Below are 12,871 nucleotides of genomic sequence, written 5' to 3'. Positions count from 1 at the left end.
GAATTTTGGTATTTAGAGGCTATGATATTCATTTCAGCCCTGGCCAAAAGTAGTGAGGCACGCTTGATTTTTTTTTTTTTTTTTTTTTTTTTTTGCCACATGTATCTTAAACTTTCCCTTACCACCACCCACACCCAACCCAATCAAATCTGAGTCTTCCCAATGGATTCAGAGTTCTCCAGGGCTACTCGTCTCAGGCTATTCTGTTACACCCTAGGTCCTGTGCATGGAGTTGAAGGTTTTTTTGAGAAGACATTCCTTTTGACAGGATGGTCATAAGAGCAATTAAATACTTCTTTTTGAACGTTAGCTTCTGGTAAAATATTCAGACATAATGACCAGATTAATTTATTGGAAGTGCCACTTGGGTTTTGGAGCAGTTCGGTGTGTGTTTCTGAGGTTGGGAAGTACAGTACCTGCATTGCGTTCGCTTGATCAGAAGGAATGATCTAAGGTATACTTTATTTCATATGAAAAGATTTGTGCAGTCTTACTGTTGAGTGTGCATGGAACATGGTAGCTACAGAGGAACTTGATGTAGCCCTGAAATGGCCAACAGCTGAAAGATACAGGCTGCGTACTTAATACCACAGCATCTGTTGTTATATTCCAGCAAGGATAACAAATGGTGGCAAAGGAGTGAAATACCAAGGTAAGTTCATGACCTTACTCTGTGTGACTGTCATTTTCTCTGTTTAATAACCAGCATATTTTAAAATAGGCTTCTCTCAGAAGTTGATCTCATTTTTTTTCCCTATTAAAGCTGCACTGTTAATTAAAATCCACGCAGAGGCTCTAGGAAAATGGGCTTTTAAGAAGGCATTTAAAATTTCTAAATCAGCTATGGTATATGTATCATGTGATGCACAGGGTGGCTGTGGGAAGCACAGGCACGTAAAACCAGAATAACTTGTTGGCATAGACGGCTCTCATGGAACTGCAAAACGCTGCACATACTTTCTTGTTGGATATAGCATCTCTTCTTGCTGCACTACCCAGCCTTAACCTCCAGGTGCTTTTTTTTTTTCTTGGCAGTTCTTCTCACCTCTGGATCAAAAAAGTATTTTGTTTTCTGAGTTTTTTCGTAGTTTGTTTTTGCAGATAGAATGCAGGTCATCTTTTGCTCTTGGTCAAATATTGGACATTTTAATGCACTAAGGCTAGAATTCAATAGCAAAATCAGGAAGCATGTAACAATATCGAATGCGTTTTGCAAAGCTATAGACTATGACTTATTCAGCACTTTATTGAATGAAAAAAGGTGTTACGAATGGTGTTTGCTAGCTTTTCTTTTCTCTTTCCATGTTCCTGCTGCTGAATGTATGCTCCCTTTCAGTATGAGTATGCAGATTAGACATACTGTATTTTTCAAAAAATACTTGATGAGCCAGATTTTTTTTCCCCCAAATCACTTGATTAACTGTTGCTCCAGAGTGCCTTGCAGCCTCAGACCTGACTTCCAAATCCAGTAAGCCTGCTCATGCAATGTTTGCCATGCATTAGGCTTGGCTTCAGATTGGGTACTTTTTCTTTTGAAGGTCTTCCATATGAACATTAAAATTAGTGCACAGGGCTTGACTAATTAACATTCATAGTATGCTCAGTCAGTAAAGATTATGGTGAGTGAGAATTTAGTACAACTTACTCTACCTATTAAGAGAAGTGTAGGCAAAGTTTACTTACCTTTATGAACAAATGCATTGAAAAATTTAAACTGTTTTCTAGTTAAAATTTATATTCATATATAAATCTCTCTTTTTAATAACAAGGTGCCAAATAAAATACGTGCTCTTCAAATAAAGATCTTATGTACCTGATTCAAAAAAGTAGAGGCATACATGGAAGAAGTAAGTACTGTATAGGGCCCTTGCTTGTTTTGTTTTGTGGGTTTTTTTCCTTCTGCACTTAGCTGTTTGCCCTCTGGGTTTTCCAGTGCCTGATGGTGCTTGCCCAAGCTATCTGCCCTGCTGTAGTCCTTTTCTCAATGCATTCTGTGGCTGCCCTGGTCTTCTCTCACCCTTGCTGTCAGCCTGCTTAGAAGCTGCAGTCCCAGTGTCTGAGGTTGAAGAGTGAAAGTCTGATCTCGTATGTCTAATACAAGCTTCAGTTTTCGTCAGGTTCTGAAAAGCAAACAAGTGAACAAACACTTGTGGAAGCAGAGACCAGGCAATATGCTGAAGTGGCTGCCTGGTGACTGCTGTGTTTTTGGAATGATTTCTACAGTGCAAGGACTATCTATCCTTTCAAAAAGTTTAAACACACTTTTCACATGTTGGAGCACTTACGTTGGAGCACTTAGGTATGAATCAAAACACTGACTCTTCTCTTTAAAAAAAAAAAAAGACCATCACCAAAAAATGTTCTCTTGAACTGTGACTCACTCAGACGGTTATTAAGAAGAAGCTTCAAATGATGGTAGCGGCTAGAAAAATCAGCTCGCCTTATTCATATCTGAAGAATTCATAGTCCATGTCCTACCACTCATTTTTTAATCTTACCATCATGTCATAAGTACATTGTGAAAATTGTTACAGCCCTGGTAACAGGTTTTTGACTATTTCTGCCTGTTCATACTTCAGGACTTGTTCGCTCACTGATGCTAGCTCTTGCAGTGTATCACCGTTGGAGCTTTACATTACTGAAGTGATGTGTTTATACATGAAGTCATATATTTATATGCCTCAGTGTATTTATTTTTTTAATGTTTCTGGTCTTTATCATTCCTGAAAACAAGGACCAGTAAAGACTGGGTCTGTAAAGACCCAGAAAGCAGAAGGCACAAGAAAAAGTAAAAATTGGGTGATTCTTTTTCCCCCCTGTTATTTAGTCAATCTCATGGCATGACTCATAGTTACACACACACGCACACACACACACAGCATAGCTGGTTCAATCCCACTTCATTTCGAGTTGCCTCCCTCCAGGGAAATTCTGCTCTCTCACTCTGGGAGTCTGACTGAACACACAGTTCCTAAGACCTGTGCAGGCTTTTAGCTGTAGCTCTCACCCACAGACAGTGGAGAGGCGAACAGTGCTCATCCACACAGGAAGCCTGGCAGAAGATCGGTTGCCACATAACTCAAAGCTGTGTGATACAGTCTTTTAAACGCTGCCTGAAGCACTCAGCCAATGCTGTCCCTTTCTTCCTAATCCCATGTAAGTGTTCTTTGTGCCTTGCCCAAAAAACCGTGTCATTTTTGGACCTTGAGCTCACGGGTGGTAGCGCAGTGCTTGGTATGCTAATCATGAGAACGAGATCTGGGCCTCACGCAGCAGCGTTGTTATTAATGGCTTCACAGTCACATTTTCTCTTTCGCTGGGACTGTTGCAGTAACATACCAAGTACCTACGCTAGAAATGCAGCTCATGTCAGAAAGCTCAACTTTTGACTTGCCCATGGAATTTAGCATGGTTCACTGGAAGTTTTTACTGGATGCCTTTTTTTCCTGGTCTTTCTTTATTACAATGAACTTAAAAATACTCGGTGACTCAAAGTATTCATTGTTAATGTACATGAGATTGAATACACTCAACTGCAAGTGATGCTGAATCTACTGTTGACTGTTACCTTGTGGAAAAAACATTCTGCCTTGATTTAAGGCAGTGAAATCATCTGATTCATCTTTTTTATTTTTTTTTTTCCCCCAAAATTTGTTGTTGTAGTTTGGGGTTTTTTGGAGGGAGTATTTTTGTTTGTTTCTTTGTTTGAATAGAGTTGAGAAATAGGGTATTTGGTAATAGGCATTTGCCACAGTACAGAGGGAGGTGTACTAGCTTCCATGTCAGAAATAAGTCAGCATGCAGCCATAAGTAGTAGTTGTCTTGTACTTCTATACCAGTCTCCTGAGAGCTTATTAACCCATAATTCTAAATTTTCACTAAAGATTTGTACTTCCACCACAGTTTAAGGAAAGCATGTGTAAGTTAAGTAAAATATTTTGGGGGAAATTCATCCAGAATGCTACATGTCAGATATTTATTGACTTTAACACACAAAAATATTGATGTTAAACACACACACTGCTGGTTGCAAAAATTAGTAAGTTTCAAAATTAATAAGCTCCCAGCTTTCACAGGAGGCAGTCTCTAGCAACTTGTTTGCTCCTCTGAATCCTAAATTAGAAGATGCAGATGTCTCCATTATGCCTAAGACAGTGCAAATTTCAAAATAATGGTGGTAGGATTTCTGTCAAGAACCTTTCCCCTTCGACTGCTATCCTCTATGTAGTGGCAGACTATGGAACCTAATCATGTTTATTTGTATAGATTGTTACAGAAAATGGAATCCCATTGATTTCAAAAGGGTATTTTTTGATGAAACATTTTTAAAAAGTGAAGTTCAAAGCTGCACAGGCAATAAATAGGAGCTTTAAAGAGCAGTCATGACGAAAAACTATCTGTGAGATGCTTTAAATTAGTGGGATTGCCTCTCCAAATTCTGGATCTACTACAGGCCACCAAGAGAAACAGAACAATTTCAGCTTAGAGTGCAAGGATGGGACCTGTCAATACAATAGGTGTGGTTAGAGGTTCATACATCCTGGCCAGCTACCATAATCACTCTTAAAAGTGACTACATACAATCAACCCTAAGAAAATGAGGCTGATTTAAGTAGGTGTCTGAACGTGGGTTACAGGGTTATTTTTAGGTGCTTGCATCTGAAAATGCAGTCAGAGGTTTGAAGGGGGATGCTCGTCTGTCCTTATGTTGGGGTGGGGGGACTGGTGACATGTGCAACTGGTGGCTACCCCTCACCAGCACCCTGTGACCCATGAACCGGGCATCTCCAATACATGCAAGTATCTGCGTTTGCACATACCGAGTTAATGTTCTAACCTCTTCTTGACACGTCCCCTGCCCTTTTGAGTCACAAGACCTTTCTTCTCCCTCCTTTTCTGCTAATTGTTCCAGTTGTCAGTTAGCAGTAACGGCTATTGGTGTTGCACTGCTTGCTCAGCAGTGCAATTTCCTTTCGGCTCACTGTTCGAGGAAGTGAAACCACCGTGATGTATTTTTGCCTTCTGAGGTGCCTTAGCGAAATGAAGCACCGCAGGCGGGAGAGAAAGGTAGATGTGAAGAGCTGCTGTTACGGCGAAGCGAAAAAACTCATCTTCACTCTGTGTAAGCTTCTGTCACTGTTTGAAAGTGCATGATAAAGTGTGTGCTGGATTTAGCAAAATAAATAAGCCTCGGGCCAGTCCTTACCTTGGGTATTTTGCGTCTCTGCTGTCAGTATTAACAACTGCAATTCCATTTGATGAACAAGTAAGTAATAATTTTACTGTCTTTTAAGGAAGAATGTATGTTTGGTCTGAAGAAGCTCTATAATCTTACTGTTTAAACTCAGTTTTATTTAAGCAGTTGTCTGTGAAGTTCATTTTAGGTCTTTCTGTCATTGGTAATGATGAAAAAATGCTGATTATAAAATACGAACAGTTTGCAAGTTCCTTTTTGAGATGGCTAAAACACTTAAGTATGAAATTTACATATTTAGCAATTAAAATAGAACCCAGGGAATAACCCAGCAAAAATGAATCTGGCTTCTGGTGTGGTGCTAAGTGGATAGAAAATAGGCTGTGATGGGTAGTCCCAAAACTTGGACAGTTTTCAGACAAATGCCGTTAAGATTTTAACACCGCTTGTAAGTGAGCAATTCCTGTTTTGCTTAGCAATGGTAATTACATGTCAAGCTCCACTTTGTCAAATGTTAAATTATATAATGTAAGTGTGTTTTTGTTGAAAAACTGTAAAGTTTTTAGAAAACTGCCATGTTTTCAACTTTTTGAAGTAGATGCTTTGCAGGTTGTTTTGTGTAAATTGTTAGGACCATACCGGAGTGCTTGTATGACTTACTGGAGGCAGGTTGTGCAGTTTTCTGTTCAATTGCAGTAGAGCATTCTGAGTGATTAGCATTTTTTAAGAATATCTACAGCGTCATGGGAGAGAACATTTTAAAATACGTGTATATTGTATTGTGGGGTTTTTTCTCTGCAAATGTATGGAAGAAGCTTTGAAGAAGCAGCTGCTGCTATTCATCTATGCATCTTTGTGGCATCAGAAAGGAGACAATTATTGAATTTGAAGGCTTTAAGAAACAAAACTTATGAAAGTACAATTGATATTCCCGTTTTGGAGGAAAAAAACTTACATACTTCTGTAGATCTTTGTAAAGTCTGGCTGTTGAGTTCTAGTTTTTGACCACCCTTTGAAATACTTTGATTGATCTTATTTGAATAGTAACAGTTGTAGGTTTATATTTAGAAAACACAAAAAGTGAATCAAATATTTTCAGTTCAGGTTGACTGCTTAGCATCTTTTAACATCTTCCTGTATCTTTGTGGTTGAGAAACGTGTTTTCTCTTGTGATCCTGAGTGCTTTGCCCAGGATAGTTAATAATGGGTTCTTCAGTTTTTTAGTGTCCTCATGTAGTAAAGATTGTAAGAAATGCAATCAAACACTTTACACTTCAAAACAAAATACAGGTATGCGTTGAAAGTCTTAATAAACCTGCTTGAAAGGTCCTGAGATGACAGGGAGCTTTCTACTAAGTTTCTCAAAGGTACAGTTGAAGAAAAAACACATATTTGTTTCTCACATGTCCTGAGGGACAAGTTCCTTCTATTTGCTAGAACCTCAGAGGCACCCTATGTCTGAACACACCCAGCTGCCCAGATACAAACAGTTAAGAGGAAACCTTTTCCAAATCCAGGGACTTACTGTTTTGCATCTGCAGAGTTTGTTTTAGTTAAAACATAAAAGAAATAAAAGTTTCCAGGCCCTGTGTTTGCAAAGCAATCTTCCATATGTGAAGTAAGTATAAACAGATGAAGCTTTTCTACAGCCTATCTGAGACTGGAGGAACTTTGCAGCATAAGGGCAGCTGTCTCCCATACCATTCAACCTGGAATTAGAAATTTACACGTGCCTTAGTGGAGAAGGTGCTGCAAAGGGCACATGCTGTTTATAGTTGTCACTGGCAACAGAACTTGAGCAGTAACACTTCACAAAACAATGCTCTGAAAGAACATTTGTGGTCTTTTAAGTATTTGAAAAAATTTCAAACCAGTTGTTTGGTATATTGGTGCAAGCAAGCATAGGTTTAGAGGTGGCAATCTGTGCTAGGATCTACTTTGTTGGTTACGGAAGGATTCCTTTATAAGGTTATGCTAGCAAGTGTTACGGCAATCGCCACAATGTTCGTTTTTGGCTATTTCTGCATTAAGTGTATGTCACAGAAGTGTTGATCTGTACTTGCTGTCCTTCTGAAAACTAGCCTTTTCAGGTTGTATCCAGAGAATCTCAGTATTGTTTAGTGACAAGGCATTTTGTTGTTTGTATTGTATATAAATATGTCTCCATATTTGTATAAAAGAGAGATGTATGTAAAATAAAATAGATCTGAATTCACGTAAATTCATGTAAAATGCTAAGCATGCAGGAGTTTTCCAATAGTCGATTCATTGAATTACCACCTCTAATTGAGTGGCAGTGGTAATTGTCATGACATTGGGATAGTCATGGTTTCAGATTTCATTACAAATGAGAGAATCAGATCAGACTTACAAGTCATCTTACCATATAGAGCAGGTTTATTGCCTCAGTTTGAAATCCCATCAATCCATATATAGAGAGATAATTTAAACCATTTTTGAGCAAGTTCTCATTTTGTGTCTTCTCAAAAATAAAACTGTCTAAAAGCAAGTAAAAAAATCAACAGAGTTTTTGAGATTGAAAAGAAGATTTTTTTTTCTGCAGCCAGATACAAAGTTTGCGTTTGTTTTGTAGCAGTTCATAGGACTAATGTGAATGGATAGATGTGGAAATACTCCTCAGTATTAATGTCCATAATATGTCTGTTTTGAAGTATTGACTGCATACTCTTTTTTTCTTTTTTTCCCCCCAGTGGCCACAGATGTCTTCAACTCCAAAAGTCTGGCCATTCAGGCCCAGAAGAAGATCCTTGGAAAAATGGTGTCCAAATCAATAGCAACTACTTTGATTGATGATACAAGCAGTGATGTCTTAGATGAGCTCTACAGAGTGACAAAGGAATATACACAAAACAAAAAGGAAGCAGAGAAAATAATCAAAAATCTCATTAAAATAGTCCTTAAATTGGCAATTCTCTACAGGAACAACCAATTTAATCAAGACGAAATAGCGTTGATGGAGAAATTCAAGAAGAAAGTTCATCAGCTGGCTAAGACTGTGGTCAGTTTCCATCAAGTGGATTATACCTTTGACAGGAATTTCTTGTCCAAACTGTTAAATGACTGTAGAGAGCTGCTTCATGAAATCATTCAGCGTCACCTAACTGCAAAGTCACATGGACGCGTTAATAATGTGTTCGATCACTTCTCTGATTGTGAATTTTTGGCTGCCTTGTACAATCCCTTTGGACCTTATAAACTCCATTTGCAGAAACTTTGTGATGGTGTCAACAAAATGCTAGATGAGGGGAACATATAAATACTTGTATTAAGTTGACTGCTTATGCGTTATTTGTAGATGGAACACTGTTGATTTATGAAGGAATAAGGGAGCATGCGAAAAGGGTTTTTTACATTGAGACAAATATTTCCAAAATATCTTTATTAAATTGATTCCTTATTATGAGCTATTTGTTGCTATTTGCAGTCCATCTGGAAGAAAGATTGCACATGATTTTTTTCATTGTGCTTTGCCTACGGAAACAGCTGGATAAAGACAATAAAACAAAACGGTCCAAGTAGAGTAAAAGTCTTGCAAGACAGATATGCAAAACAAAATAATGTGCTGTCAGACAATCCACATCTTTCATAGATTTACAGAATTATTTCTAAACTATCTAGAGTCCAGCAATGCTGGTAACAGACTATCATGGTGATGGTACACTCTGTAATTTCTTTGACGTATTTGTAAAATATATATATTTGATTCATTTATAGTCTTTTATGCTCTCTGCACAGATCACAGCTTCCTAATGTTGCTTTTATGAAGCATTCAGTTTTAAATAATATCAGTGATGCTGTCACGTAGAGCCTTAACAGGCTTGTTCACCAGTGGTGAAAACTTTCTGTCTGCAAGGCTACCCAGTACAGATCCTTATAGACCCGCACAGATGCTTGCTTCCTTTGATTATATGGGGATTATTTGAAGAATAAGCTACGGTTAAATAGCCTAACTGGGGACGAGTATTCCCTAGAAACTGCCTGCGGTACGTCATTTTAACCCTCGTTAACACAGTGACTTATCTGTGCAATTTCTTAAGATATTATAGAATCCTGCTTAATAGGTCACATTTGTTTTGGAAAGGCATGAGTCGGTATATTTTATACACTAGCCTGATGCGTTTGATGATGTGAATTCAGAAAGCTTGATCATCTGAAAATAAATTCCAAGCCAATTTGCTTTGTGTACAACGAAACTAGAAACAAGATTTAGTTTTATCAGTGTGTTATATACTATGTAACTAGTGGAAAAATGGAATCTTGAATAATTTTTTTTCTTTATTTTCTCCCTTCCTACCTTTCATCCCTTTTCTCCTCATCTTCTCCCTGCCTTGCTCTTGGGGATAAAAAAATGTGACTTTCTAGACACTGTAATGTACTTAAAAGCATGAAGTTAATACATTTCAAACACCTGAAGACTTTTTGTTAGGAAGCTTATAAAGAATTTGCTGTTTATTTAATTGCCAGTGTTTTTGCTGTTTGCTGTGTCCTTTTGTTTTAATGAGTAAACCAAAGAATATTTGCACTCTGAACTTCTCATGCCTTTTTTTCCCCTTGTTGCATTTTAAATTATAAAAAGCAAACTTGGCCTGTGCCAGCAATGAAAGCATTGCAGCCTATGACATATCGGCTTCATCATTACCTGAGATTTTTTTAAGAGAGAAAATTTTCTGTTGTTCTTGTTTGTCTGGTCACTAGGCTCTGAGTATTCCCAGAAAGCTGCCAGAAATGTGCCAGAGAAATGTGTGTTCAAACTCATTTTATACAAGCTGCAATTGTCCAGCAGAGAGAGAAGATTGATGTACTACTGGGCTGGAACAACTGTGAACCTCTTAAGGATAGTACAGCAGAATTCGCCAAGAAATAGATTATTAGGTTGACATCTTAAGCAATAGCATTGAAGATCCCTTACTATGTTTTATTTAAACAGGAAATACCCTTACTTTTGCCATCAGAGGTCACGTATAGGAGAGCAACATCATGAGAAAAATTCCACAAATTGTAAAGAATATAGTTTCTGATGTATTTGCTCCACCTGTTTCTTTTCCCACCTAGAAAGAGAAAACTTGTTTTCTTGTCCAATTCTTCTCTCTGAGCGAAGAATAAAAAGGTACTTGACTTCTAGAAATTGAAAGAGTTATCTTTACAAATCCTTTTTCTAAGTCATGTTCTGATTCTCTGAAGCAGCGTAGTTTATAACGCGTGGTGACAGTTACTGAAAGGAGAGGATGGTACCTTATTTAGAACCAGGCATGATATATGCATGTGCTGTGTAAACCTCAAAAGATTTTCTTCAGCCATGACCCAGAATATTTTGACTGTTCAAATTTGAATTTTCTCTGGGACAAAAATTGCCTAAACGATCTGTGTACATTGTTTACAAACAGCTATTTACATGTGTAGGAGCCATACTGTAGCCACACTATGTAAACCTTCAGTAGCATGGTAACTGCTTAGTTTCATTGTCTGGCCATTTACTTAGAAAAACCAAAAATTGCTCATAGAGTTTTCATTATAAGCATAAAAACCTGACAACTAGGAGAAGTTATATTTAGCTCACGATCTAGTTACATCTTTCTGAGGTGCTGTAACAATAGATCTTGTCTGGCATTCATTTCAAATTACAAAGAAGTGATTTCTGTAAGTAAGAAATTTTACTGGATTTACAAAGACCTGCCTTTATAAGTAACACGACACAGCACTCAAGCTGTATACTTGCAGTTAATTTATTTTCCCTGCAGCATACATAAATAGTGGCTTTAATTATACAAATTCAGAAATAAATTGATAGCCTTTTTCCTTGTAATACTCTTGCTGGCATATTAAAGCATCGACCCTCTAGCAGAAACTTGACATAGCCAGGAGTTTAAAAAAGGTTACACTAATACTATTTTGGTTATGGGTAGGATAATGCCGTTGTTCTAATGCAACACTGTCTTTTAACAAGGTAAAAAATTAGTAATACGTTAAAATTCAGTCACCATAGATTCATTTTACGATAGGCTTTCAAATCTCAGCACCCTAGGTGTTTCATGTTTGTAAAGTCCTTCCAGTGTTCGTTAGTATGTAGTGCCTAATGCCATCAAAATGTGTGCTGGTGAAGTTGTGCAAGTTAAAACTAATGTTACAGCCTTCCAAAGCTGTCGAAGGAGCGGTAAGTCAGACATTGGATACCTTTTGCAAGGCATACCAGACAACTGTGATCTCAGCCTTACAAAGAAAACAAGATATGTATAGGGAGGTTATCACAGCTGTTTTGTGTGTCCACCTTAAAAGGGATTCACTGAAACGTTTTGCCACCCCTTAATTAAGTTTGTATGCATATGTGAGTGTGCATAGACAAACAAGAAGACACAATTGGTTAAGTTTCAAGCATTATTCTTGTCCTTAAGCTCTCTTGAGATTTATCTCCACTGAGAAGGTTCAGAGATTATCAGGAGTCTGGAAGCTTTCCACAGCTGGTGTACTTTTTGTTTGGCGTTTGTTTGTTTTGTTTCGTTTTGGTTTTTTCCTTTAGGAAAATACCAAATCATGTATCTTCTAAAAAAAGATTCAACCACACCCATAAAGCAAATTCCTGTAAAATACAGGAGTGAGGAGACTGCCAATTGCTTTCTCGTATCTCTCCCTAAAAAGATTGCATTTTCTCAAGAAAATAGCAAACTCATTTCGATAGTGCTTGGCTTTAGTTGTTTTCCAGGCCCTTGTTGTAGCTGTAACAGCTACCATGTGACTGTTCAAAGGTAAGCTGGAATCTGCGTGTAGCTCTTCAAGGGACCAGAGCATGCTTGTTTTTCGTGATCTATCAGAGAGGAATCCAAACTACTCCTAAATCCATCATTGTCAACAAAGACCGTGTTTTGAGGGGGACAGATAAGCAGCATGTTGTATGGGCTTAGCTGATCTCTCTATGATGAATGTTTACCATCTGGTGACTTCCTGTCGTAGCTTTCCTTTGGCCTTAACAGGCTTTTCTCACCCTTCGAGCAGCAGAACTACTCTTCAGACAGGTCTATTCCTTCCCTGCCACTTTTGCCTGAAGATTATATTATAATGTATATGCATCTAAGGAGAATAGTAGATGGAATATGTTTTTCATTTCACTTAGTGAAAAAAGCCAGAGCTAAATACCAGTTTCCTGGGGTTTTGGTTTGGTTTGGGGTTTTTTGTTTGTTTGTTTGAGGGGGTTTTTGCAATGAAATCTGAAAGACTAATCTACATCTTGATTGAGTTTTTTAAACGGTTTTGTGTATTATCTATACCCTCATTAGTATACTAAGCATTCAGCTCTGATTTCAGGATGTACTTCTGAGCCTTTAAAAATAATGAAGTAGTGCTTTTGAATGCATTGCAGAGGGAATACTTAAACATGAACATGAAATGAAGATTCCTGTTTGCATAACCATTTGCAGAGAAACCATGTTACAACAGTTTTTCATTGAGATTTGGGCAGGTCAGCCAACATTCATGGTGAAGTGGCAAACATCTATGCTCTGGATAAAACAACTGTCAAATGAGATTATAGCTGTCCAGAAAGATGCTGTAACATCTTATTTTTATGGTTTGAACATAAATGAGACTTCTTTTGGAAGAGGAGAGTTTTCTATCTATCATCTTGAAAGAAAAATGCTACCCAAAACCATACTGTAGCTACTACTT

The 12,871-nt window shown here is 37.8% G+C and overlaps 1 protein-coding gene across 1 annotated transcript; it reads left to right on the top strand.

The window, feature by feature from the left end:
• The first annotated feature begins 7,909 nt into the window (after positions 1 to 7,909).
• Positions 7,910 to 8,708, top strand: TNFAIP8 (tumor necrosis factor, alpha-induced protein 8). The gene has a single exon (XM_010131039.1). It carries the CDS (start codon positions 7,971 to 7,973, stop codon positions 8,469 to 8,471), a length of 501 nt encoding a protein of 166 aa, XP_010129341.1. The 5' UTR covers positions 7,910 to 7,970; the 3' UTR covers positions 8,472 to 8,708.
• The last annotated feature ends 4,163 nt before the right edge of the window (positions 8,709 to 12,871 follow it).

Source organism: Buceros rhinoceros, unplaced genomic scaffold, assembly GCF_000710305.1.
Source record: "Buceros rhinoceros silvestris isolate BGI_N320 unplaced genomic scaffold, ASM71030v1 scaffold9762, whole genome shotgun sequence".
Classification (NCBI taxonomy): Eukaryota; Metazoa; Chordata; class Aves; order Bucerotiformes; family Bucerotidae; genus Buceros; species Buceros rhinoceros.
The sequence above is the reverse complement of the archived record's forward strand: the minus strand, read 5'-3'. Positions and strand labels throughout refer to the sequence as shown.

Bases quoted from the DNA above. Each gene is read 5' to 3' on its own strand.
- TNFAIP8 (XM_010131039.1), top strand. From the start codon at position 7,971: ATGGTGTCCAAATCAATAGCAACTACTTTGATTGATGATACAAGCAGT.